Consider the following 26,970-nt stretch of genomic DNA (forward strand, 5'->3'; position numbering starts at 1 on the left):
CCGGGCCGGCGGGAAGGGGCCGGCGGGGCGCGGAGCGGCCAGGGCGAAGGGGCGGTGTCGCGGGGCAGAGACGGCGGCCAGCGGGGCGAGGCGGCCGGCACCGGGACCGGGAGCGGTCGCCGGGTCGGTGGCGGGGACCAGCCTGACCGACAGCAGCTCGGAGGTGTCGGACTGCAGCGCCTCGGAGGAGGCGAAGCTGCTCTCACTGGAGCTGGGGCTCAGCGGCAGCGATGGCGAGTCCCCCGGCAGCGCCCCGCCGCCGCCGCCCTCGGCCGGCGAGGCCTCGCCGCTGCCCGAGGAGCCCTCGGCCGCCTCCGTGGCCAGCAGCCGCCTGCAGCTCAGCACCTCCCTCGCCTTCTCCGACCTCACCGAGGAGCTGCTGGACGCCGGCACCGACGGGCTGCTCCGAGAGCTGGAGGACCTGCGCTCCGAGAACGACTATCTCAAGGTGGGCACGGCACCATGGCGCGACATCCCAGGGCACGGCTCGGTGGGGCATGGCATCCCGGGGCATTAGTGTGGCACAGGATGGCATCCCTTGGCATGGGTTAGCAAGGCTCAGCATCCCTGTCCATAGTGTGGTTCAGCATGCCTAGGCATGGCATGGCACAGCATGGCATTCAAGGGCATTGCTCAGCATGGCACAGCATCCCTGGCCATAGCATGGCATGGTGTGGCATCCCAGGGCACAGGTCAGCATGGCTTAGCATCCCTCGGCACAACACAGCATGGAAGGGTCAGTGTAACGTGGCATCCATGGGCACGGCTCGGTGGGGCATGGCATCCCTGGGCAGTAGCGTGGCACAGGATGGCATCCCAGGGCATGGGTTAGCAAAGCTCAGCATCCCTGGCCATAGCGTGGTTCAGCATGCCTAGGCATGGCATGGCACAGCATGGTGTCCAAGGGCATTGCTCAGCATGGCACGGCATCCCTGGCCGTAGCATGGCATGGTGTGGCATCCCAGGGCATGAGTCAGCATGGCTTAGCATCCCTCGGCACAACACAGCATCCCAGGGCAAGGGTCAGTGTGGCATTGCATCCCTGGCCATGGCGCAGCATCCCTCGGCATTAGGACGACACAGTGTGGCACCCCAGGGCATGGGACACCATGGCTTGGGATCCCTGGGCACAACACAGCATCCCAGGGCATGGTGTGGCACAGCACAGCATGGCTCAGCATCCCTGGGCACAGAATGACGTCCCAGGGCATGGCACAGCATCCCAAAGCATGGCTAAGTGTGGCACAGCATCCCTGTGAATGGCATGGCATGGCATCCCAGGGCATGGCTCAACATGGCAGAGCATCTCTGGGAATGGCATGGCATAGCATCCCAAAGCATGGCTCAGCATGGCAGAGCATCCCTGGGAATGCACAGTATGGCATGGCATCCCAGGGCATGGCTCAGCATGGCACAGTGTCCCTGGGCAGTAGCGTGGCTCAGCATCCCCAGGTCAGGCACGGTACAGTGCAGCATCCCTGGGCATTGCTGGGCACAGCTCAGCGCAGCTCTGCCTGGCTCAGTTGGGCAGCATGGTATGGCATGGCTGGGTGCAGGACTCGGCATCGCTCAGCCCTGCACGGCGTCACCGGACATGGCCTGGCATGGTATCACTGGGCTCAGCTCGACGCAGCATGGCATGGCTGGAGATGGCCTGGGATGTTATGGCCAGGCTTGGCTCAGGTCAGCGCAGCATGGCATGGCTGGCCGCAGGGCATGGCTTGCCTAAGCCTGGCATGGCCCAACTCAGCTTGGCCCAACGTGGCCCAGCTGGGCATGGTCCAGCATGGTGTGGCACATCTGGGCACTGCTTGGCTCAGCATAGCATGGCAGGCTTGGTCACAGGACATGCATTGGCACAATGTGGGCCAGCTTGGCCTGGCATGACCCAGCTGGGCATGGCCTGCCCTGGCGTGGCATGGATGGGCGCAGGTTGGCTCAGCACAGCATGGCCAAGCGTAGCACAGCCCCAGCTTGGCATGGCTAGGCTCAGCACAGCCTGGGCTGGCACAGCTTAGCAAGGCACAGCTCAGCATGGCACAGTTTGGCTCAGGCCAGTTTGGCATCCCAGAACACAGTGTGGCACAACCTGACCCTGCACGGTTGGGCACAGCTTGGCCCGGCACAGGGTGGGATGCTCCCCGCTGCCCTCCCTGCCTGCCAGACCCTGGGAGGATTTTCCAGCTCGCTTCTTTCCGCCTGTTCCCATTCCCCCTGGGGCTTTTTTCCGGGTGCGCGGTGTGGCTGCTTGTTTCATGGGCACGTGGTGAAGCCAGGACAGATGTGCCGAGCTGTTCTGCCTCCGGTCACACACTGACCCGACGCACCTTGATATGCGCTGCCTGCTGTGGGGTGGGCACAGACACCCCCCAGGTACCACATCCCGGTGGGCTGCAGGCATTTTGAGCTCTCTCCTCTTCTTCAGGGTGGAGCTGTGGATGAGATGCTTGGGCAGTCCCCTGCTGGGGGGTTCAGGGGAAGGTGCCGCATCTCACTGGCTGCTCTTCGGATGTCACAGGTTGGAAATCAGGCCAGCTCTCAACCCCGGGTGCCAAAGTTTGTAAATGCGTTGGGATTATAGCTACGAGGTGGGAGCTAAGCATTGGGTGACGTGCCTGAAGATGCTCAATCAGGCCCTTTGTCCATTAGCAAAGCCCTGGTTCACAGCTGGTGTCCCAACTCCTGCCAGAATTAGCAGCAAGAGCTTAAGGGCTTTGATTTACTGAGAGCTGGAAAAATACAGATGAGGCCTCTCCAGTTCCCAAGAACGTGCATGCGAACGCTGCCGTTCTTGTGGACTGCACGGTTGCTTCCTCCGTTTCCACGTGATCCGTTTTCCTGGCAAGCAGCAGGTGTGCGGGGTGCGAGTACTTTACCTGCCATGAGGGGTGGCAACTCAAGTCCCCGCCCCAGGTGGGGAAAGCAGAGAGCTGCTGGTGGCGTGCAGCACCATGGGGATGCTGGTGGCATCCTCCCTTCTTGGCCATGGTGTCTCCTATGTGCGCTCGCGCCAGCGCGTGGGTCCCTCTGCGTACACCTCCCTGACACATGCATCCTGCTCGTAACCATGTTTTGGTGTTGTAGCTCGCACCTCCTGAAACTTGAGCAGGAGACCGGGGTGGTACCCTGGCTCCAGCTGGGCAGAAGCCGCAGCCAGGTGCCCGCCCGCCCTGTGCTCCAAAAAAAGATGGAAGTTTTTGCCTGGTTTTTCCAGCAAGGAGCGGAAAACTCTGCTGGGCTGCAGCAGGGTGCTGGCTTGTGCTGTCTCTGCTAAAAATTCGGGGATTTGGGGCCTTACGACAAAAATAAAGCCCTAACCCAAGCAATCAGCATCACCCGCCTTGATAGGCAGCCCAGGTCGGTGACCAGTGTGCGGGGACCCTGCAGAGGTGGCCCATGTCCTCGGCAGCTCCCCTCCCCACGGGTATGGATGAAATCACACTTATCAGAGGTGACTTATTTCCTAGGACTCACCCAGATAACTGCAAAGGAATAGTTTTTTTATGTATTCATCGGAGCCGGGTAAAACCTGGTGTGTTTTTAAAGAGAAAGGAGGATTTTGGGGGGCGGGAGGGTTTTGGCGACGTTTTGGCACGGGCCAGGCGTGCGTGGTACTACTACGCCCGTGTGATGCATGCTGGGTTTTGGAGCTTCCCAGCAGAGCGCATCGCAGCCCTCTGTAGCGCTGCCAGCTCACGTTGCTGCTTTCCTCGCCTGCCATAATAAAATCTACATATTTAAGCACGTTTCACCCATTTCTCTTTGCAACCTGTATTTTTGCAATGCTCTCCCTTCCTCCTCCTGCTCTGGGCGCAACGGGCTGGTGTCTCCTCTTGCCCCCGCTCTCGGGTGCGTCCACCTGCTGTGACACACACCCCCCTCCATAAATAGGTTATTTTGTGTGTTTCCCCCCAAAAAGGGCTGTTTCTCGTGCCCAGGTTGGCAGCCCGGGGAGGGAGGCAGTGTCTTGGGTGTCCTTGCCCCGTCTCGCTGTTGCTGAGCCGTGTGATGGCGAGCGGCTCCCGACCCTGCTCAGCAGGCTGGAAAATGTGAGATGCGATACGGCAGCAGCTGCGGAGGGACAGGCAGACAAAGAGTGGGCACGGGAGAGGGTTTGGAGCAAGGGGAGGGGATGCCTGGGCTCCTCTCCGCGGGGAAGGGACTTAGGCGTAAGGCCGGGAGCGCAGCTCATCCTGCCCCCTCCTGCTCCCTGCCCTGCTCCAGTCGCCCTGTGTCCCTCAGGGTTTGCGTGCGTTTCCCAGCTCTGTGCAGAAACATGTTGGGTGGGTGGGTGGCTCATTTTCCCCGAGGCAGCCAGGGACTGGTGCACGCCACCAGCGAGGGCTCGCTGCGAGCATCCCGCAGAGGCGCCCGGGGCTGCGTGGGGGACCCGGAGGTTGCATTTGGGCAGCCTTTGTTGGCGCTGGGTCCCAGCTCTGCCGCTGCTCAGGTCCTGCTCAGGTCCCCAGGGGTCCCCGTAACAGTGGGCAGAGCCGGGGCACCCGGTTCTGCCGAGTGTGACCCCACCAGCAGCCACCCTGGAAGGGGCTTTGCAGCCTCTTGCCTTTTCGGATGCTGCATGACGTGGGTTGGGCTGCAGAGAGCCCCCAGCTGTTTGCCTGTTAATTTATGGGGGCAGGTGTAAAGCTGAGAAATGTTGATTTTTCCCTCGCCGACGTGCTGTGCTCTCTGCCGAGCAGGAGCTGGTGTCCCGGCCAGGGGTAGGGCTCAGCACGCCGGCTGCTGTGCTGAGCTCCAGCGTGACATGGAAGGAAGGATGGTGGATGTTTACTAGCGGAGCTGGGCTAGAGCTGCTGTTAATGCAGCTAAAGAAACCCCTGTGTGTGACACATGGGTGTTCCTTACCCATCCTTCCACCCATTGCACCCCGGCGTGGGCTCGGGGCGAGCTGCATTTTCTGGGATCCTTGCTAGCAGGGGACGTGCCTGGGCACCCTGGGCAATTTCCTTTAGAAATCCCTTCTGATTTTATTTTTTCCCCTAGCAAATTCAAGCATAATTCCCTCTTCTGGCTGGTGGGGGCTCAGAGTTAATTGAAAGCTGCCGCTTTTGTGCTGTAATCTCCGAGGAAGCGGGGCTTGTTGCTCCTGGATGTTAATCCCCACCTTTGCAGGGGGGATTGCAGGCTCTCCCCCCGGGGCGTTCCTGCTGCCAGCGTGGCCCCGAGCTCCGCACAAAGGTCTCAATACAAAACATCCCGGCAGCTTCCACCCTTTCTCCTCCTCTGCATCTTGCCCTGAGGTTTGGGGGTGCGGGCGGAGGGGGGGGATGCGGGCAGGGCTGGGTTCCCCGAAGGGCTGCCTGCCCCCCCCCCACGGGCAAGCGGCTGCTGCTTGGCTGCGCCCCAAAAGCCTGGGGCTGCCAAAGCCATAGGCGTATGTGCTGTCGGCAGCACGACAGCCAGCCATGTCGTTATTTGCATGATCCTGTTTTGTATCCGTTGCTGCTTTCTGCTTCTAAGAGATAGCGGAGCCTGCTGAGGAGCTGCGAGCGTTGCGCAGCGCGAGTCCCCTGCTCTTCTCTGAGCTCGCTGCATTCCTGCAGGCGCCTAAGCCAGCGTGAAACTCCCCTTGGACAGGAGATCCGAGGATTTAACTCTTCTGCAGCAACCCACGATGGGTCTGATCTGCATTTTGAGGTGTTGTCTGCCATCACCCGAAAGCTCAGCCCCTTCCAGGTCTTGTCCTTCCTGGAGGAGCTGATGTCCTGCAAGCAGGCGTGCGGACATGGCTGTAGCTGTTACCTTCTGCTCTGAAAATGAATGGGTTTTTTCTGAACTGGAACCAGGCAGTTTGTACCCCACCTTGCCGCTGAGTTTCCTTAATAATCTCCCCAGGGAGAGCCAGTTTCTCTGAGGTTTGCTCAGAGAAGGTTGGAGGTGTGTATTGTCTCTTGGGTTCCTCCATCGAGCGCAACCCGGCTCCTGCAAACACAAGTGGGGTGATCGCTTCTGCACACCGTCATCCCTCGGGCATTGAAACAAGTCCCTCTGGACTGCAGATCCCCAGCGTCTTTTCCAAGCCAGATGACTTCTGGCCTAAAAAAAAATTGTAACCTTTGCTTCTGCAGAGGTGGGGTGAGCATGGATGCACTGGAGGATGGAGGGGGTGAGCAGCCCATGGGTGCTGGGAGGCTGTGATGCCACATAGGGTTGGGTGCCTTTTTGTTTATGGGACAAGTGGCTGAGCCTGGCAGCGCTCATGGGCAGTTGTGTTGGAAAGAAGTGATTTATGTCAGTACAAGAAGGATATGGACCTGTTGGAGCGGGGCCAGAGGAGGCCACGGAGATGCTGGGAGGGCTGGAGCCCCTCTGCTGTGAGGACAGGCTGAGAGAGCTGGAGGGGTTCAGCCTGGAGAAGAGAAGGCTCCGGGGAGACCTTAGAGCCCCTTCCAGGCCCTAAAGGGGCTCCAGGAAAGAAGGGGAGGGACTCTGGATCAGGGAGGGGAGCCATAGGATGAGGGGGGATGGTTTTAAACTGAAAGAGGGGAGATGTAGGTGAGATATTAGGAAGAAATTCTTTACTGTGAGCACGGTGAGCCCCTGGCCCAGGTTGCCCAGAGAAGCTGTGGCTGCCCCATCCCTGGAGGTGTTCAAGGCCAGGTTGGACGGGGCTTGGAGCAGCCTGGTCTGGTGGGAGGTGTCCGTGCCCAGGGCAGGGGGGCTGGAACGAGATGGTCTTTAAGGTCCCTTCCAACCTAAACCATTCTGTGATTCTATGATCTCGTCCTCAGTGTTGCCCACGTCATCTCCATTTCACGCTTTATTTAGCATCGCTTATGGTGCTTCACGCTCTCAACGCCGCCCCTGAATTTGGGATGTTTCTAGGGGGTTCCTCCCTGCTCCTGACTCTGCTCTCACCTTTATCCAAATGGATTTTTTGCTTTGATTTTGGTAAGTTGGGTATCGACACCAGAAAGCGTGCCGATGCAAAGGGTGAGGCTCGGTGGCTGTCATGGACCCCCAACACTGTCAGGGGACCTCGGTGCACCCCATTGCGCTGCCTGCAGGACCTGCAGGGCTCTTCTACCCCCTGCAGCCCGGTCACGGAGGGGATCAGCTTTGCCATCCTAAGCTCTCTTCCAGTTTGCTGGCACTTTTCTGCTCTCCGATCCTAATCCAGTTATTATGGCTTAGCAGCATGGCTTGCCTCCGAGGGGCAAGCTCGGGGCCGGCTGTGAGTGGGTTTATTGGCGTTACAGGGTGTGGGTGAATTCCTCTGGCCGCTTTCCCAGCCCCGCCAGTGCCAGCCCTGCTTCCAGCCCCCCCCAGCCCCGCTTCCCATGGGAGCACCCTGTGAAGGAGCAGCTCTGGGCTGTGCCACCGGGCTTTGCCCCGGCAGCGGCTCATGCTGGACACGGCCTCCCTCTAAAGTGCTGGTTGCTACAACCCGAGGCGTAAACAAGCAGGAGCTCTTAGCATGGCCAGCCCAGGCTTCCTTCCAGCAAATGTAAGGTTGGGTTGGGTTTTTTCCAAGGTCTCCGCTCCCTGCCCTGCATGGCAAATGGGAGCCAGTATGGTCAGTGCTGGAGCGGGAGGCAGGCAGCCCCCAGTGCCTCTGCAATCGTATTCAAGCCATGATTCACCCGACTTTGGTGGTGAAGGGTTATTTTCCACCACCCCGTTGCAGAGCGCCTGCTCTGCTGCGATGCATAATGCGTTTTTCCCCATGACAGCTCCCAAGGAATGGATCCCATAAACCAGCTCCCCGGACTGGTTTGGCTTACGGGGTTTTTGCTGGTGTCCCCAGGTCGGTGGCACTGCCGTGTGGGGTGGGCGGTGCTGGCAGTGGGTTTCCGTCGGGGTTGTCACTCCAGGGTGCATTGCAGGCACACGCAGTTCGTCCCTGGGGGATTTCACGCCTGATGCCCCTTCATGGGGCAGTCTCTGGTTGTCCCTGGAGCAGACCGGCTGGGTGTCCCTGTAACACCCCGCTGACCATCTCAGTGCCTTGGGGCTGTTTCTGCCCGGCTCTTGTTCTCGAGACCCCCCGGCAAGAAGCAGAGTGGCAGAGGGTGGCAGGATGCTGGTGGCCACGGTGCCACTGGGCTCTGGCAGCCTGGGCCGGGAGATAATCTGGGATTGTCTAATTGGCGTTCCTTATTTATCACGTAGTGTTTAAAGCCAACAGTGAGCGACTGTGACTTGTTCCTGCAGCTGCCATCCCCCCTCCTCTCCGGGCTCGGCTTCGCCTTTCGGGGGAATTCTTGCAGCTGGGGCTTTGTCCGGGCCGGGCGAGCGCAGCAGCGAGGGTGCCAGCGCCTGGCAGAGCCGGCGCGGTGCTGCTCTCTCGGGCTGTAGGACACTGTCACGGGCAGTGTGGGGAGCAGCGGGGTCCTGTCCCCCTCTGCCCGGGGTGAATCGGGGCTGTGCGTCCCCGCTGCCTGTGTTGGATCCTCATCTTGTCCCTTCCCGGGCCATGCCGCGGTGGAGGCGGCAGCGTGAGACCTGCACATCTCGAGTTGCATTTGGCAGCGATGGGATGCGTTTAGTGGCAGGGGTTTTTTGGCAGGAAAGCTGATGCTCAATCCCTTCCCAGGTGCAGGCTGGGTGCACCGGGTCTTGCTGAGGAGGAGAACAACTGGTGCAATGGCTGGAGTGTTTGCTTGGAGGATTTGGGTTGAGACCATGTTCACAGGGACGTGAGAACAGCTTTGGGCAGCCCATGTGGAACCGGAGGGGACAATCCTTGAGTATCCTCAGTGGCCACTGGATGGGAAGGTGGCACCAGGGCTGTGGCTGGTGCAAGGGGTCCCACAGCGGTCATGTGCTGCAGACCCGGAGGAAGCTTTGGGTTGGTGCTGGTGCCAGGGGGACGTCACCCCTGGCCCTGCCGTGACAGCGACGTTGCAGCCCCACAGAGGCTCTGCTGGGCTGGGAGAGGCTCATCATTGTGAGAGCTGATGAAACTGGGAAACAGCGGAAGGGGGACCCAGCCTGGTGGTTGCTGTTTGCTGGCAAAACAAGGGGCAACCTCTGGTCCCTGATGCTGGAGGCATCTTGCTGTTGTCCCCGCGTTGCCTCCCCTGTCCTTGCCTGCCGTCTCCTCCTTCCCTCGCCTGCCTCCCTGACACATCTTTTCCAAAGACGACCTACATTTTTCTTGCCGCGGCTGCCGCCTGTACTGCTTCTGCAGCTCCTCTCCCTCCCCCACCTTCCTCTTTCTTTTACCACAAATATTTATAGGCGCCCATGTTGGCTGTTCCCCCCCACCCCGGGTGGGTGATGGTGCCCTGCTGGCTCTGAGCCCTTTTCCTGCAAGGATGGGGCTTAACCCGAGGGCTTGAAGGTCTGTGAAAACAGCTCATGGGATGGAGAAGGTCAGGGCAGCCACGGTGGGGAGGTGTCTCGGGGGGAAAAGAGGGGAGACCAAGCTGCAGGGTCCACCCTCTCTAACGTGCATCTCCCCACAGGATGAGATCGAGGAGCTGCGCGCTGAGATGCTGGAGATGAGGGACGTCTACATGGAGGAGGATGTCTACCAGCTGCAGGAGCTCCGGCAGCAGCTGGACCAGGCCAGCAAGACCTGCCGCATCCTGCAGTACCGGCTGCGCAAGGCCGAGCGCCGCAGCCTGCGCGTGGCACAGACGGGCCAGGTGGACGGCGAGCTCATCCACAGCCTCGAGCAGGACGTCAAGGTGAGACTAGGAGGGTGACATCCCCATCCAGGCAGTCCTCAGGTCCCCCAAAGTGGTTTTTGGTGAGATGTGGTCATAGAATCATAGTATCATAGAATAGTTTGGGTTGGAAGGGACCTTTAAAGGTCCTCTAGTCCAAACCCCTGCCATGAGCAGGGACATCTTCAACTAGATCAGGTTGCTCAGAGCCCCGTCCGACCTGACCTTGAATATTTCCAGGGATGGGGCATCTACGACCTCTCTGGGCAACCTGGGCCAGTGTTACACCAGCCTCATTGTAAAAAATTTCTTCCTTATATCTAGTTTAAAGCCATTACCCCTTGTCCTGTTGCAACAGGCCCTGCTATAAAGTCTGTCCGTATCTTTCCTGGCGCCCCTTTAGGGACTGGAAGGGGCTCTAAGGTCTCCCCGGAGCCTTCTCTTCTCCAGGCTGAACCCCCCCAGCTCTCTCAGCCTGTCCTCACAGCAGAGGGGCTCCAGCCCTCCCAGCATCTCCGTGGCCTCCTCTGGCCCCGCTCCAACAGGTCCGTGTCCTTCTGCTGTTGGTGGCCCCAGAGCTGGAGGCAGCACTGCAGGGGGGTCTCACAGAGCAGAGCAGAGGGGCAGGATCCCCCCCCTCGCCCTGCTGGCCATGCTGCTGGGGGTGCAGCCCAGGATGTGGTTGGCTTTCTGGGCTGTGAGGAAACATTGCTGGCTTGTGTTGAGCTTCTCATCCACCAGTACCCCAAGTTCTCAGCAGAGTTACTCTCAACCCTTCATCCCCCAGCCTGTATTGATACCAGGTGGCTGGTGAGGCACGAGGGGGTGGCAGGGGATGTTGAGATGCAGGGAGCTCCACAGGGTTGTGCCATTTTTGGGTGCAGCCCCTTAATGGGGACATCATGATTTTCCAGTGGTGGCAGTGGTACGAGAAGTGGGGAGCAGCGCTTTTGGGTCACGGGTGGTTTCTTCGTGGGGGCATTTCGTGGGTTCTGTGGGGCAGGGAGGGCCAGCGTTGCCCGAGGATGGGGGTCTTAAAATGCCATATGCGAGGTTCATCCTGTGCCGGCTGGAGCCCAGCCTGGCCATGTGCCCTGGGGTCGAGCCCCCTTATCCTGCAGCGATGGGGGCAGGACGGGGCCACCACCGCGGGCTGGAGCAGCAGGAGTGCGCAGGGAGGGAGCAGGGGGACCAGGACCCTGGGGACCTGGGAGCTGCTCCTTTCGGCCATCGGGAAAACCTTGCAGAGCCACGGGCGTTGCGGCAGGCAGGCTGGGGCAGGGACAAGGGGATTTCTTTGGGGTGACGTTGCCTCGCCGTCGCCAGCCGCTGGCCCTCAAGGAGCCGCCGGTGCCAGTGAGTGTTTGCCGAGGGCTCTTCTCTGCACCACTGCTGCCAGGAGAGAGGTGCGGTGGCAGCCGGAGACGGCTCGGCGGGGACAGGCGGTAGCTCAAGGAGTAATTTAGTTTTTTGAGCAGAAAACAGCCTGTCCCAGAGTCAAGACATGCCACAAGTGCAGGGCTGCGAACCCGCCTTGGGCTGCCCATCCCTGCTGGGGGCCCGACCCCCTCTCCAAACCACCCAGCAGCCCCCAGCTTGGAGTGCTGCTGCCAAAAATGCCCCCCTCAAGCTTCTTGCTTTCTGGGAAAGAAAGCACAGCCCATCCTCGGGGGCAGCGGGAGCCCGACCCCCTGGCCTGAGCCCCCCCCCCAGCCCTGCAGTGGGGCTTTCTGCTGCCTCCCCAGCGCTGGTACCCTGGGTTTAGCAGGGGGCATGGGGGACTGGGGACAATTTTTCCCTTCCTACAGCTGCAGGAGTGAATGCTTTGTGCTGTTAAGCTCCCTTTATGCCGGGGGCTGCTCCCTTGCAGTGATCTGGAGAGGGGGGCTCCAGGGTTGTGCCCGGGATGGATGGAGGCACCCTTCACCCCGGGGGCAGCTGCTGTTTTTTTTCCGTAACGTGATGCAGCAGCTCGCCTTTCTCCCAACCCACACAGCTGCTGCCTGTGGTGAGAGCCTGCCTGCTCTGGTGCTGCCCAATGGCTTTTCCAGCCTTGTGATGGCTTTTCTAGCCTTATGGGGGCTTTTCCAGCCTTGCGGGGGCTTTTCCAGCCTCGTGGTGTGGGAAAAAAGTACGAAAAGGTGATGAGCATCCTGCGGCATCGTGTTAGGGCTGGAGAAGGCAGGGTTTGGTCAGAGAATGGGGATGTAGGGTAGCCTTGTGGCTAGTGAAGGGGGAACAGTGGTCACAGGACTCGAGGGACACACACAGGGGCCAGGGTGTCACCCAGCACAGTGTCAGCTCCCAAGGGTCTCAGTAGCAGCCTGATGATCTCTGCATGAGGATTGCAGGTGCCCTGCACCCCACGGCCCCATGCACACTGCACCCAGCTTGATGACAGCCCCGTTGTGTCCCCAGGTGGCCAAGGACGTCTCCGTGCGGCTCCACAATGAGCTGGAGGTAGTGGAGAAGAAGAGGATCAGGCTGGAGGAGGAGAACGAGGACCTGCGCCAGCGGCTCATCGAGACGGAGCTGGCCAAGCAGGTGGTGCAGAACGAGATGGACAAGCTCCGAGAGGTGAGGAGGACACGGGAGGGGGGACAGGGAGGCGTCCCCAAGGCTCTGCCCGTAGCAGGTGTCCTGGCCTTGCACCGCGGGGTCCCCCATCCCTTCTCGCGTCGTTGAAACCCAAACCGTGCTGCAGATGCTTGCGAAACCTGAGCAGCGCTTGCCCTCGGTGAGGCGTGTTTCATCCCACCCTGCGGGCACTGCCTGGCTCTACCCAGTCCCGGGGGGAGCTACGGGACGTACCCCCTGCACTAGAGCCACTTTATGTGTCCTCGGCCACTTGCTCAGCCCTGGGCCATGCCCAGCTCCCCCCGGCCAAAGCTCTGCGTGGTGTGTGGAGTCTGCTGTGTCCCTGGCACAGTGCCCGGTGCTGGCTGTATCCTGACCACATGCTGCTGGTTCAAACTGTGCCGAGCCATGGGCCTGCATGGCAGCAATGTCCCAGTGGTGTCCCAGGGGTGTCTCAGTGGTGCTGTGGAGCCAGGGGGGGTGCATGGTCCTGTCTGTGTCCTGGGAAGCCATGTGCCATGCAGGTACCCACATGGATCCGGGGTGCTCTGTGTCATGCTGGGTTTGGAATCAGCTCCCGGCCAGGAGCGGTGTCATCCTCGGTGACAGGAAAGGCATCCCCGTGACAGTGTGGGCTTGTGATCCATCACAGCTCTTGTAACCCACTTCCCTACTGCCCGGGATGCCTTCGGTCCTCGGGGAGCCTTGGGAGGCGTCACTGGCGGAGCATCAGGGCAGTGCGTGGGAGGAGATGTGCTGTGGCAGAGCTCTGGCCCTGATCCCATCGAGGACGGGGACACGACACAGGGAGGGCTCTCTCTGTCCCCAGCCGTACTCCCCTGCGTGGCAGGGCAGGGAGCCAGCACACGGCTTGGGATCCCCGGGACCGGCTCCGGTTAATGGCGGGGCCAGGTCCGGGTGAGCCGCAGGACCCGGCTGTGGTCGCAGCCATCCCCTCTGCAGCCACCTTCTCACAGGGTGGCACAGAGCAGCGTCACCCTAGAAGGGGTGTCTTGTCCCTCCACTGCGCAGCCTCTGCTAACAGGCGTGAAATGGGTTTCCCTGCAGCCGGGAAACGCGGGCTGAATAACAAATGGCAGCAGCGGGAGCTGGGCTGGAGGACTCTTGCGCTTGAAAAACAGGCAGAGAAAATGGTTGCGTGGTCGGTGTGCAGGGAGAGCTGAGCGCCAGCTGCTGCCTTGCCCTGGCGAAAGAGCGTGGGACAGGATGCGGCCCCTCTCTGCAGCTGCAGGAGCCCAAAGGGGATGCTGCTGCTGGCATGAGACCTGGCACAACTCAGAGCACACTCCCGAACTCCGGATGGCGTGTCCCCAGGCTAGCACAAGGGCATTGGGGTTACTCACTGATTGCACAGCGCTAATTAGACAATGAGTGAGTTAACAGCCCTCCTCCACCTCCTCCCCGCTGCTGGAGGGCGCATAGCGTGGCAGAGCTTGTTAGCAGCCAAGCCAACGTGGAGCAGAGGCTGCGCAGGGCTGGGCTCTCCCCTCAGGGCTGATCGTTTCTCCTTTCCAAGAGGTTTCTCCGTAATTGGATAATTGTCAGGATGGGCAGATCATCCCCAAAGGCATGTGTGTTTGCCCCTCCGGCTTTACCCCTCCGCGGCATCTCCTGGGGGGGCAGGAGAAAAGTGGGGCTGCTCCAGGTACCCCATGCCAAGCCTGTCACATCGAGCTCAGCTGTGATGGGACTCTGAGGGCACAGTCACCCCAGGGGATGCGCCCAAGGTGGACCGATGACAGCCCACGTCTGACCTGGGGTGCTGTGCTTGGGGCTGCTCGGGGCTGGGCGATGCCCTTTGCCGGCCCCTGTCCCCAGCACGGTGGGGGCGAGGGATGCCGACGTGGCACAGCCAGCCCCCGGGAGAGGCTCTGCAGCAGCAGCTCCAGCGATGGTCGTGGCCTTAATAGGAAAGCCTGGAGCCCGGCACCTTGGCACAGGCAGCAGCTTACATTTCACAGCTGCTTTCTTTGGCTGCTGGGCCTCAGCGCCAGCTTGGAAATAGGTCCAGGGCGGCCGCATGGATCGTCCAGTGCGTATGGGGGGCTGTTTTTAAGGGTTTTCCCCTAGTTCCTTTCCCCACGTAACTGACCCTGCTCTGGGAAGCTGCTTTTTCCCCTCTTCCAGCCTCCCTTGTTGCTCTGTGTTGCCTCCCCATCTGCCAGCTGTCCTCACTAGCCTGGAGATGGTCCCTTGTGTCGCCAGAGACTCCGATGGCAGAATCAGCATCGTCCTGCTGAGGAGCCCTCCCCATGGCTGAGTGACCGGGACATGTCCCTTGCTTGGGGAAGAGGCAATGAGGAACGTCATCGTCTGCTGCTCTCACACTGGGATGCCCGAGAGCTGTCCCTTGGCTTGGCGATGGATTCCCTGCTCCATCCAGCCCTGAGGGGACCTGACTCAGCCTCTCCATGGCTCATTTCCTGCTCGCTCCTGCTCTCTCACTGCTCACTTGCCTGCAGGGGGAATTTCTGGCCAAACCTCATATGATGCTTGCCAGTCCAGCTCCCCCAAAGCAAAGGGTCTCAGCCCATTGGGGCTCTGGGGTTCACAAGTGGCTGGAGAAATCGGTGTCGATGTCCATCCATGCTGGGTCTGTCCGTCCGTGCCAGGGTGCTGTGCCGCTCCTGTGGGTAACAGCTCTCTCTTCTCTCTGCAGAATTCCCTGAAGAAACGGGGGTCTCGCTCCATCGGGAAAACTGACAAGAAACCATCAGTGCAGGTATCGGTGCCGGCGCGTCTCAGACATGCTACAGTGGCCCGCTGGCACCCAAGTCGTGGTGCCAGCCGGAGACTACGCCTGGCCCAGCAGTAAATGTGGGCATGGCAGCGCCATCCCCTCTCTTGCAGGGCTTTCCTGCCTTTCAGAGACCCTGCATAAGGGAGGGATTGATGTGCTGGGGCCATCCTCATTGTCCTCAGCCGCTCCCTTGTCTCATTTATCAATGGAGCATCAGTGGCCAGCCGGTGGCTTTAACCCTTTCCGTGTGTTGGGACTGCAGCAAGGAGCTGAAGGACTTTGGCTTTTACATTGCAAAGCTGCTTCTGCTCTTCGGTTGCGGCTGTTGCAGCCCGGGTCCCTCCTGCCTGTGCCACCTTGAGGGTGGCCCCGGAGCCCCGTGGGGTTTGGGGGAGCTGAGGGTCCCCGTGGGGAAGGGCTGGAGGCTGAGCTGTCCCTGCCCCATGCCAGGCTGCTGGGGCGGCGCAGAGGAGCGGGGATTTGCCGCAGAGGAGCGGGGATTTGCCGGCGGCGGCAGCAGCAGGATTTCAGCTGTCACTTGCTGTTGGGCTGAGCCCCTGTGACTCGCTAATGCTGTTACCGGGGCTCGGAGGGGCAGAGCTGCTGTTGCAGGAATAGAAATGCAAGTGTTTTAATACTGGAAAAATCCTCTTTCAAAGGCAAAAGACCTGAAAGGTTTATTCTGGGGGGTAGATCTGCCCCCCCAAAGCCGGGGCAGGGAAGGAGACCCTGTAAAGCCGCTCCTGCCGTGCACTGCTGAGAGCGTCTCATGGTGGGGACACCAAGCACCCCGAGGGTTTCTAGGTGGCCTGTGTCATTGCTGGCACAGCCCACTCTGTGCAGCCACGGGACGGGGATCCCCAGGCCCTCAAGGACTTTCCCCTTCGATCTTTTATTTATCGTCTTCCTTTAACTCCATCCTTGAGAGCCCTTTCAGGCCAGCTGATGGTCCTGCTCCCCGTTTCCCCAAACAGCAGACTGTGGCTGTGCGGCTGGAGCCACCTCCACCACCCCGCTTCCTGAGGCTGAAATACCACCCCTCCTCTACCTCCCCCTGGGGCAGAAAACCCCAGCCCTGGACTGCAGTAAACCCCCCGCCCCGGGTCTGCTTCCCACACCCCTGCAGAGCCAAGACCCCCCAGCCCGGGGGCGTGGGGCTGGATGCAGTCCCAGCTCTGTGGTGGGACCGATGCTCCAGGAAGGAGCCGGTGCTGGAAAACAAACCCTGAGATTCCTTGGGTGCAATCACCCCTGGACATGACCCTCCCTGATGCTCCCTCTCCTGCGCAGCCGTGGCCTGGTGGCCCCGCGGGCACAGATGCTCGTGACTCATCGATGGCTTCCTGGGCCCCTTTCCTGCCTGGCTGCGCTGGGCAAGCATCGGCACTCACCAAAAATGCAGCTGGAGGGGACAGACACAATGCTGAGGTCTGCCCCGCACCCCAGGAGCCCTTGAGGGGGTCTTGGGGACGTGTGTGTCCCTCCAGCAGCGATGCCAAGGGGCAGAGGGACACGTCAGGCTGCTGCTTTTTTTTTTTTTTTTTTTTTTTTTCCCCCTGGAAAAACAGGAACTGAGGTCATGTCTGCCCCGGCGGGGAGGGCTGCCCGCGCTGGCCCTCCCCTAATCTCCGTGGCTAATTAGGGGGGGGCACAGTTTTAACGCGCCTTAGCGAGGCCGCATCTCTGCGCGCGAGTGCGGAAGAGGAGCAGGGCGGTTCCTGTGGTCACAGTGGGGCGTTTGGGGAATAAAACGGCACCCAAAACTCATGGGAAACCCCCCCCCGCCCATCATCCATGGCCTTGATATGAGCAGCTTGGGAAGTCTGCAGAGTAAATGGGTGCTGTGGGGCTTGAGGGGGGTGAGCATGGGCATGGCTGGGGGGTCAGGAGCACTCAAAGCGGGGGACAGCTTGTTTCTCCCAGCCAAGGAAACAGGGAATGGGGTGCGTTCAGCCAGGCAGAGGGATGCCGGGGCCAGCAGCCACCCGGCCAAAGGGCTCGGCCACCTCCAGCACCCACCTGGGTCTCCAGCGGGTGTCGCAGGGCGAGGGTGGCAGCCCGGCAGGTCCCCTCATGGCAGTCACCGCGCCGGAGCTCGGAGTACTCAAGTGACCCCACAGCACGGGAAGCTGCGAGCTGGACGTCAGGAAATCCTGGTCCTCTGTCCAAAAAGCTTTCCAGAGCAGAGAAACGGTCTGCCTGGGCAAATAGCCGAGATCCTCACTGCTAAATTAAAAAAAAAAAAAAACAAAAAAAAACCCAAAAAACGTGGAGAAACAGTCCCAAGAAGCAAAGGGGCTTGGGAAGGGACTTGGGAAGGATGCAGGGGTGTTGCCTGGGTTTTCTGTCCCCTGGCAAGGTGGTGGCAGCAAGGACAAGAGCTGGGTGAGGGCTGGGAGGTTTGCAGCCAAAACCGCTGCTTCTCCACCCCGTGATGGAGCGTTTGGGGCTGAGCGGGAGGAGCAGAGCCCCAGTGGGGGGGGTTGCAGCTGCAGCAAGCGCCAGTTGCTTCAAGGCTTGCCAACTTTCAGGAGGAAACCTTGTTGGTGGCTTTTATTTTGCTCTGCCGAGTCTGACAGCTTTCCCTCCCCCTCCTCACCGCGGTGGATCGGGCTGTGGCAGGACTGGGCTTGGTCCCTTTGTCCCCAGCGGTGGCTCAATGTCCTTCCTGTGGCCAGAGCCACGGGTCTCCTTGTCCAGGCGTCCTGCCCTGTGTCTGGGCTCTCCCTGAAAGCCTCCAGTATGGATCTCAAAGTCTTTTCCCCTCCATGAACAGGGGCTGCAGCTTCCTTGGGATCACGGGAGTGGGAGGGCGGCATGTCCCCAGGGCTCGCTCGGAGCCACCATTGCCCCTGGGAGGGCTTTTCTAACGCCCGCACCCTCTCGGTCCCCAGGAGGACAGCGCGGACTTGAAGTGCCAGCTGCATTTTGCCAAGGAGGAGTCAGCCTTGATGTGCAAGAAGCTGACTAAGCTGGCCAAGGAGAACGACGGCATGAAGGAGGAGCTGCTGAAGTACCGGTCCCTCTACGGGGACCTCGACAGCTCCCTCTCAGTGGAGGAACTGGCCGACTCTCCCCATTCCCGGGAGGCCGAGTTGAAGGTCCACCTCAAGCTGGTGGAGGAGGAAGCCAACATCCTCAGCCGGAGGATAGTGGAGCTCGAGGTGGAAAACCGCGGGCTGCGGGCAGAGATGGACGACATGAAGGGACAGGGGGACAGAGAGCTGCCGGGGCAGGACACGCGGTTCCTGGCAGGCATTTCTGTCTGTGGGGACGCAGGGGACACTGTGGCAGAGCTGCGGCGGCACCTGCAGTTCGTTGAGGAGGAGGCTGACCTGCTGAGGCGCTCGCTGCTGGAGCTGGAGGACCAGAACAAGCTCCTCCTGAATGAGTTGACCAAGTACAAGTCGGACCACGAGCTGGATGTGACGCTGTCGGAGGACAGCTGCTCAGTGATCAGCGAGCCCTCGCAGGAGGAGTTGGCCACGGCCAAGGTGCAGATCAGCGAGCTGAGTGGCAAGGTGAAGAAGCTGCAGTATGAGAACCGTGTGCTGCTCTCTAACCTCCAGCGCTGCGACCTGGCCTCCTGCCAGACCACCCGGCCCATGCTGGAGACCGACGCTGAGGCCGGCGACTCAGCACAGTGCATCCCCACCACCGGCTGGAGGGACGGGGTGGGCAGCAGCGAAGCCGATGGGCAGGACAGGTTGCCCAGTGGTGGGAAGGTGCCTGATGGTCCCACCAAGCTGCTTAAGGCCAAGGACCTGGAGACCTTGCTGGGCATCCGGGATCAGGCAGCACTTGTCAGCAAAGCGATTGACATCTTGATTTCAGATGCCAATGGTTTCACCTCCGGGCTGAAGGCTTGCTTGGACAACGAGTGCACGGGGGGGCTGCTGGGCGAGGCGGTGGGTAGCGGCGGCGAGAGCCCCAGCGATGCCAAGCTGATGAACGTGCTCCTCATGCGGCTGGGCGTGCTCCAGCAGGACCTGGGCTGCTTCACGAGGAAGGTGGACCACTTCACCAGTGGCCTCAAGGAGCACACGGACTCTTTCCCCTTCTCTGGCCCTGGCAGCCATGACACCACCAAAGAAGGGCTGCAGAAGGAACACGCCTCTGACTTCCAGGTATGGGCATCTTCCCACGCCCCCCACAGCAGCTGCCGCTTTATTTGCCGCCCCGTTTCCTCCTGCTTTAACAGAGCAAACCCCAATCCCCAATGTAACCTCCCTCCAGTCTCTCCAAGAGCAAAACCCAAACTAACACCTCGCTGCATGCCAGTGGCACCGGGGACAAGGTAGGACTCTGCTCCAACAGAGTGTGCCCAGGGCGGGAGGCGGTGGCATCCTGGTGCATCCTGGCATGGGCTGGTCGTGCCGAGGCTGCCCTGCTCATGGCCGGGGGCTCTCAGATGCGATCCCACCTGAGCAGGGGCCAACGTTTCGGCTGCTCTCCCCCAGCTCAGCCCGACATCCCCAGCTCGGAAGCTCTTTGCTTACTGGGGATGAGCTGGGTGGGAGGGGAGCAGCCTGCAGCCTCCTGAAAGCAGCCCAAATTGCTGGAACCCCCGGTTGTGAGAAGCCTCAGCCCCCAGTGGTACCCAGGCAGGGTAATTTGGAGGGCAAAGGCTCCAGGGCATATCTGCATCCGATGGGGAGCACCTTTGGAGCAGCGGAGAGCAGCTCGTGCCCTGCCGTCCCCCTCCTTTCCAGGGGACCCAGCTCATGCCGGGGGCCAGGGATGTCAATGGTGGCTGGGGCCACGGGCACAAGCCCCTGTCTGGAGCACACTCGCTTGTTCAGAGTCCTATTTTTCTGCATGTAGTCCCACCAGCCCCAGGTCCCGGTCTCCCCCAGTCACTGCATGGCACCGTAACTGGTGTTTGCACATTTTTTCCCTCTTTCTCTCTTTTTTCCCCTTTCCCCAAACAATCCAGGCCACGTGTCTCCTCATCCTGTGTTTCCTTTTGGTTTCTGCATTGTCTCCCGCCATGGTGATGAAGCTCCTTCTCCTCCTCATCCTTTTTGTTGTCTTGTAGTTCTTTACTGTTTCGGAGACCCATTGTTTTGTTTTCTGGCTTTTTTTTCTTCCCGCTCTTTTGGTTTGTTCTCATTAACTTGCCCACGCATGCAGCAGCCTGATTTTAGGGACGCCGACCCTTACCGCATCCCCCATGCCAAGGACACGGACCCCGCGCATCCCCGGAGCTACAAAACCTGCCGGCCTGAGGAGAACGACTCCTACGCCACCGAGGTAAGACACGGGCAGGGAGCTGTGTCCCCTGGGCCAGTGGGGTTGGGGACAGGGCTGCGGCGATGGGGCTGTCCCTCTTGAGAGCCGGGGACAAGGGAAGATGCAGAGCCCCACTGGGGAGGGACACGGGGAGGTGCGGCCAGGTCCAGCCCGCCATCTCCATTCCCTCCCCTGGGCCATTGCAGATGAAGGAGCTGCAGCTGGTGCTGTCAGAGGCCAACGAGAGTCTGCGGGGACTGCAGGAGCAGCTCTCGCAGGAGAGGCAGCTGAGGAAGGACGAGGTGGACAACTTCTCACAGAAGATCTGCCAGGTAAGCAGGCAACCGCCCCGATCCCTGGGATGCGGGTGTCCCCATGCTCGTGGCTGTGCCACCTCCAGCCCCAGGCTGACAACGTGCCTGGGGACCTAGTGTCACCCCGGACCACACACAGCATGTCCCATCTTCAAGGGGCACAGGGGTTGAGCACAATCCTTGCACATGGGCGTGCAGCGACGCAGGGCTTCCACCCATGACGATGCCTTGATGGCCCCGCTGTCCCCAGCATGCTGACACAGGGTTGCTGCAGCTCCCCAGGGGTGTTAAATACGGGGCTGGCACCAGACCCTGGGGTGGAGGCACCGCATTGCTGCGGCCAGCCCCTATCTCAGAGCCCATGTATCTCTCCACAGCTGAAGGAGGACCACCAGAAAGCTCTGCTGCGGCGGGAGTTCGAGCTGCAGAGCCTGAACTTGCAGAGGAGGCTGGAGCAAAAGTTCTGGAGCCAGGAGAAGAACCTGCTGGTGCAGGAGTCACAGCAGTTCAGGCAGAGCTTCCTCTTGCTCTTCATGAAGCTCAAGTGGTTCCTCAAGCGCTGGCGCCAGGGCAAGATGGTGCACAGCGAAGGCGAGGACTTTTTGGAGGTACTGGGCTGAGGGGCTCCCACCTGGGCTGCCATGGAGGGGGGCACCATGCTCTTGGGCATCCCCAGAGCTGTCCTTCATGCCTACATGTCCCACCCAGGGCTGCTTAGGTGTCCCACATCCCTGGCCGTGGGCTGTGGGTCCCCTCATCACCACAGCCATGGTGTCTCCCACAGGTGAACAGCATGAAGGAGCTGTACCTGCTGCTGGAGGAGGAGGAGCTCGCCCCACAGCAGCAGGCAGACAACAAGACATGCACCGGGGACCCCTGGACCCCCAACACGGTGAGCGGGGTCCCCAGGAGCCCAGGGGGTGGGTGGGATCTCCCCCACTGCAGCTGCATGGCATGGGGTGGATGCTTCTCCCAGGTTGCGTGGTTGGGAGGGGATGCTCCCCACTGGCATGTCACCTCCAGGGGTGGTCCCCTGCCCTGGTAGCACCCCCTGTCCCTCACCCAGGGAGTGGGCATGCAGAGAGGGCAACTCCCATGGGGTCCCACCCTGTTTGATCCCCTCTGGCATGGTGCCCCAGCTCCCTCTGCTCACCCCCGATCCCCTGGCAGCCCAATGAGTGCATCAAGACGCTGGCAGACATGAAGGTGACCCTGAAGGAGCTGTGCACGGAGCTGCGGGAGGAGCGGCGCGGTGCCAGCGAGCTGCAGCAGCAGTTCACCAAGGCCAAGGCTGCCTGGGAGATGGAGCGCGCCGAGCTCAAGTGCCACATCGCCCAGGTGGGAGCTCCGCGCACCCCGTGGGCTGGGGGAGCTCCCCCTTGCCTGGTGGGGACGTGGGGATGGGGGGCTGCCGGCGCTGTGTGTCAAGCGCTGGCTGTTGGGCAGGGCTGGGAGGCAGGGTGGCACTGTGGGAATCTCAATTAGCAGCCGCTCCAGCAGGCGAGTTTCTATAGCAACAGGGCTGGCACGAAAATGTGACTGTGGAGCAGCAGAGGATGCTTTTTATTCCTCCGCCGAGTTTGTCTGGGGTGGGCAGGATGGTACCGGGGCTCAGCATCCCTCCCCGGGACAGGCAGCTGGGAGCGGCATCAGAGCCCTCCTCTCCTCCCCGGGGTCACAGCATGGGTGGGGGCTCAGCACCCCCACGGATGCTGCAAGAGGGATGTATGGCTGCAGCGAGGGCAGGAGGTTGAGGAAGGGGAGCCTCGGCACTGCGGGAAGCTCCTGCCCACAGAACCAGTCCCATCGGTCCCCCAGCCCTGCCCTCACAGTGATGAGGGTTTTCCGCTCCCTCGCACCGTGCTGGCAGCAGCCCATGGTCGTACATCAGCTCCACTTCCCGGGGCGGGGTGGTGCCAGCACCTCCCAGGCGGGATTTCTCCAGGCAGAACTCAGTGGTGGTTCCTGATTCCCCTCTGTCCCCCCAAAAAAGAGAGCAGAGCTGCTGCAGTGGCACCACCCCAGTCTCAGGTGCCTTCCTGACCCCCAGCAGCAGCAGCATCCTTGGGGGCGGCTGTGCCAGCCTCGCAGGAGATGCTGCCCCTCGCCCGGAGCCGGCTCCAGCGGGCAGAGCTACAGGCAGAGCACAGCCGAGCAGGCAGGACATTCAGCCCACGTCCCACTGGGTGACCGTCTGCCGGGCCGTCTGGCATGACATGGCTGCAAGCCAGGGCCGGCTGCAGCTCGGCCGTGCCCGCAGGCGAGCTGTGCTGTGTGACACATGGCCTTGGGGACACATTCATTGCCCAACCTGGGCAGCATGGGAGCTGCACTGGGAACCAGGATGCCCACAGCCTTGCTCCTTTGCTGGGGATGTCCAGCACCACGCTGGAGCCATGGGTCCCCCACAGCCACCAATGTGTCCCCGCAGCTGGAGTCGAAGGCAGGCAAAGGGATCGCAGAGCGCGCGCTGCCAGACTGGAAGGTGGCGTTGAAGAGGGAGCGTGAGGAGCACCAGCATCTCCTGGCCGAGTCCTACAGCGCCGTCATGGACCTCACCAAGCAGCTGCAGATCAGCGAGAAGAACTGGAACCAGGAGAAGGTGGAGCTGCTGGCCCGCTTCAAGGAGGAGCAGCAGCAGGCAGAGCAGCAAGCGAAGGACCTGCAGAACAAAATCAACCAGGTATGGTGTCCCCAGTTTGTCAACGTGTCTTCCAGCCTCTGCCGCTTGCCCCCCATGCGTGCCCCCAGAGCGTGTAAACGCTCTGGGGGCACGCATGGGGGGCAAGCGGCAAATGCTTTTGCTTGCCCAGAGGGGCACATGTTGCACACGTTGAGTGACCGGCACGTTCTCCAGTTGCAGAAAGGAACCAACCCGTGGGCATTGAAGCACTCTGAAATGGAGAAGCACGGCAGCAACTGGAAAGAGGTGGGCAAGAGAAGGCGGAGGGCTCTCGGGGTGCTCGTTGGGCTCGGGTCTATGCTAAGGGCTGGATGGGAGGTTGTGTCAACCCCAAATAACACCCCCTTGAAATGAGGTTGCAAGGGGGAGCACCAGGGATTGGGGAGAAGGAGGGGGTGGAGAGTGTGGCTGAACCCCAGGGACTTATAAAAAGTTGATTTAAAATAGATGTGGGCACAGGGAGCCTTGTGTGACCCTGGGAATGGGATGGGTGCATGGGGGAAGGTGGTAGTTCTGGAGAGGAGCAGGGTGCAGCCCCTGCTCCAGCCCAGTCCGTGTACTTTGGTCCATGCTTGCTGACACCAGAGCTTTCTTCTGTGTCCTCCTAGGCTCTCAATGAAAAAATCACAGACAAAGAGACAATCTCTGAAGCAGAAGCCAAGGGAACCAACCTCAAAAGGTGAGTGCACTGGTCCCTTCGTGGTCCCCTGGGCGTGGAGGAAGCTGTATGGGGCTGTCCCCGAGCTTGGCAGCCCTAGCAGCTGCGGGGGGATGCAGCCATGGTCCAGGGTTGTCCTGGAGGCCAAGGGCTCCCATGAGGAGCAGGACTGGGTGCCCAGGAAGGTCGTGTTGGAGTGGGAGCAGGGTGCTTCCAGCTGCCTCCCAACCCACTGCCCTGTACCCTTGTGAGCCCTGTCCTCTCTTCTCCCACAGGACCAAGTCTGTTTCCTCCATGTCAGAGTTCGAAAGCTTGCTTGACTGTTCTCCCTACCTCCCTGGAAAGACTGCGCCGGGGCTGGGTGACCATTCCCGGGGCAAAAAGGCATCCACGGCTGCCCAGCTGTTGCCCAATGGGATCCGGGACAGCACTGGCGTTCCTCCCTCAAACTGTACATATGTGAATATTGAGCAACCTGCCCCTGACAGCCTGGCCAAGGAGAAGCTGGGCATCTCCTCCTGGGACTACTCGCGGGCAAGCAGCCTCTCCGGGCATGATCAATCCCAGAAGCAAATGCAGAGGAGCTACACGGCACCTGACAAGACGGGGATCCGCATCTACTACAGCCCACCGGTGGTGCGGCGGCTGGAGGCACCTCTGGTGCACAACAAGGAAGGGAAGATCATGATTGAACCTGGCTTCTTGTTCACCATGGCCAAGCCGAAGGAGCCGGAGGAATCAGCCAGCGCTGAGAGCACCTACAGTCAGTGGCTGTGCAACTTCTCCAAGCAGCAGCGGGAGCTGCTGGATGGTGGCACGGTGGAGAGCGCGGTGCCGCCGGTGCCCCGCTTCCCCTCATCACTGCACGACCTGGAGATCTCCGGCAACATGAGTGACGACATGAAGGAGATCACCAACTGTGTGCGGCAGGCCATCCGCTCCAGCTCGCTGGAGAGGAAGGTGAAAAGCACCTCCAGCCAGACGGTGGGACTGGCCCACGTGGGGACGCAGACGATCCAGACGGTGAGCGTTGGCCTGCAGACCGACCTGCCGCGTGGCAGCGGCATGCATGGCAAGAGTTGGTCCCCGCGTAGCTCCTCCCTTGTGTCTGTGCGCAGCAAGCAGATCTCCTCCTCCCTGGATAAGGTCCACTCCAGGATTGAGAGGCCATGCTGCTCCCCAAAATATGGCTCTCCAAAGCTCCAGAGGAGGTCTTCCTCCAAGCTGGATGCCTCCAAGGACAGGAGCCTCTGGAATCTGCACCAGAGCAAGCAGAATGGCTCTGCCTGGGCCCGCTCCACCACCACCCGTGACAGCCCCGTCCTCAGCAACATCAATGATGGTTTGTCCAGCTTGTTCAGCGTGGTGGAGCACGCGGGCAGCACCGAGTCCATCTGGAAGCCGGGCTGCTCTGAGAGCGGCCGGGCCAAGCCTGAAGCACCCAAGTACGGCCTCGTGCAGGAGTTCTTCAGGAACGTCTGCGGGCGGGCGCAGAGCCCCACTGCCCCCCCGGAGAAGAAGGAGGCCACTGGGGAGGAGGGCAGCAAGAGAGCTGAGCACCCCAGCCTGGCCACCCACCACCCGGCTGAAAACATCTCCCGTGTCTTGAACAAGAAAGTCCTCAAGCAGAGCAGCTGCGAGGACCCCAAGCCCTCGTCCCCCGGCCAGGGGAGTAAGGACGCAGCCCTGCGGGACCCCGACCTTATCTCGGCCATAGCCAGCGAGGTAATGAGGCAGGGTGCCCCCCGGGGTGTCCCACTATGGCGGGGAACAGGGTGGCCGACCCCTCTAACCCCCCTGTGCCCTGTCTATCTTTGCAGGACATGGCGTGTGACTGCAGCTCCCAGTCCCTCACCTCCTGCTTCGCCCGGCCGTCCCGCTCCACTGTCCGCCATTCCCCCTCCAAGTGCAAACTGCACCCCGCGGACCCCCCCAGGGCGGAGGAGAAGCCGGGGGCCTCGAGTGAGTGAGGGCGGGGGGCCGGGGGACGCAGCGTGCCTGCTACCCACTCTCCTGCTGGAAGAGCACCCGCACTGACGCCCCGCGGGGGCCCCTCTCAGAGGTGGCGCGGGCGCATCTGTCTCCTAACTGTCCCCTCGCCCCTCGGGGATGCTTACGAAGCAGATGTGGAGCCGTTGGTGGAGGCTTCTGGCAGCCCTGGGGTGCACGGGGACATCCCGCCGGGGTGGCCGCTTCACCTCCCTCGGAGCCACTGCCGGCAATGGGGGATCCTCACTGGTGCCCACCACCCTGGGAATGTCAGCTGGGGCCCTGCCATGCCGGGGGTCCGAGAAGGGGAGAGGGGCTGGGGGTGTCTGCTCATGTAGATAGGGCAGGGCTGGGGCGAAGCGCAGCAGGGATGCCGTATGGATATGATGGATGGAGGCGTGATGCCGTGTTGGCCCCCTGCGGGGGTGGAGGGTGCTGGCTCCAGTCCCCGTGGCCGCTGCCAGCGCTGCCCGCCCTGCCCGAGCTCCAACGCATCCCTGCCAGCCCCGATTGCGGCACGGTTGCATCAGCCGCGGGGCCGCGCGTGCTTCCCCGGGCAGGAAGGAGGCAGGGAGGGTCCTTGCGGTCACCCAGGCTGGGCTGGGCGTGGGGACCCTCCCGGGTCACCCTTCTGCTCTGGGGGGGGGGGGGGCTGCTGAGGTCCTTCACTGCTGGGAAGGGTCCGGGCGGTCCCCCCAGCTCCTCCAGCTGCAGAGAGGGGGTCGCTGGGTGCAGAGTGTGGGGTGAGACGGCGTGTGCGTGCGTGCCTGTGTGCACACTCATGTACACACGTATCTCCTGCCACCATCCCGAGGGGCCGCGGATGTGGTGCCCCCCGGGATCACACCCACCTCCCTGCCTGGGAGCCACTTGTAGTTATTTGCTCCTCCAAGTGCTGAATATACATATTTCTCTTTTGTTTTTCTTTTTTTTTTTTTTTTTCTTTCTTCCACTTTTGGCTCTGCCCAACTCCGGACAGCCTGCAATGTAAAACCAAGTGCATTTTAAAAATACCGAAATGAGCTACATTGGAGATGCACCAATTGGATTAAGAGATTGTGGTTGGGAGGCTGCAGCGTGGCCTGCGGTCTGCGCCACGCGGCCCTCGGTCACCACCAGAA

At 61.3% G+C, this 26,970-nt stretch overlaps 1 protein-coding gene across 2 annotated transcripts; it reads left to right on the top strand.

Moving 5' to 3' along the window:
* SOGA1 (suppressor of glucose, autophagy associated 1) lies at nucleotides 1-26,970 on the top strand. Of its 2 annotated transcripts, none has more exons than XM_054218632.1 (16): nucleotides 1-448; nucleotides 9,432-9,656; nucleotides 12,054-12,212; nucleotides 14,893-14,955; nucleotides 17,868-19,100; nucleotides 20,107-20,226; nucleotides 20,412-20,537; nucleotides 20,897-21,127; nucleotides 21,304-21,411; nucleotides 21,690-21,857; nucleotides 22,951-23,202; nucleotides 23,377-23,448; nucleotides 23,811-23,881; nucleotides 24,136-25,585; nucleotides 25,681-25,822; nucleotides 26,829-26,970. In XM_054218632.1, the coding sequence occupies exons 2-16, from the start codon at nucleotides 9,459-9,461 to the stop codon at nucleotides 26,855-26,857; spliced, it is 4,422 nt and encodes a 1,473-aa protein (XP_054074607.1). In that variant the 5' UTR covers nucleotides 1-448; nucleotides 9,432-9,458; the 3' UTR covers nucleotides 26,858-26,970. The 2 variants fall into 2 exon arrangements, with proteins under 2 accessions (XP_054074607.1, XP_054074606.1); XM_054218631.1 differs by having other exon boundaries at nucleotides 317-448; nucleotides 20,110-20,226.

This window comes from Rissa tridactyla, chromosome 12, assembly GCF_028500815.1.
Source record: "Rissa tridactyla isolate bRisTri1 chromosome 12, bRisTri1.patW.cur.20221130, whole genome shotgun sequence".
NCBI classification, from domain to species: Eukaryota; Metazoa; Chordata; class Aves; order Charadriiformes; family Laridae; genus Rissa; species Rissa tridactyla.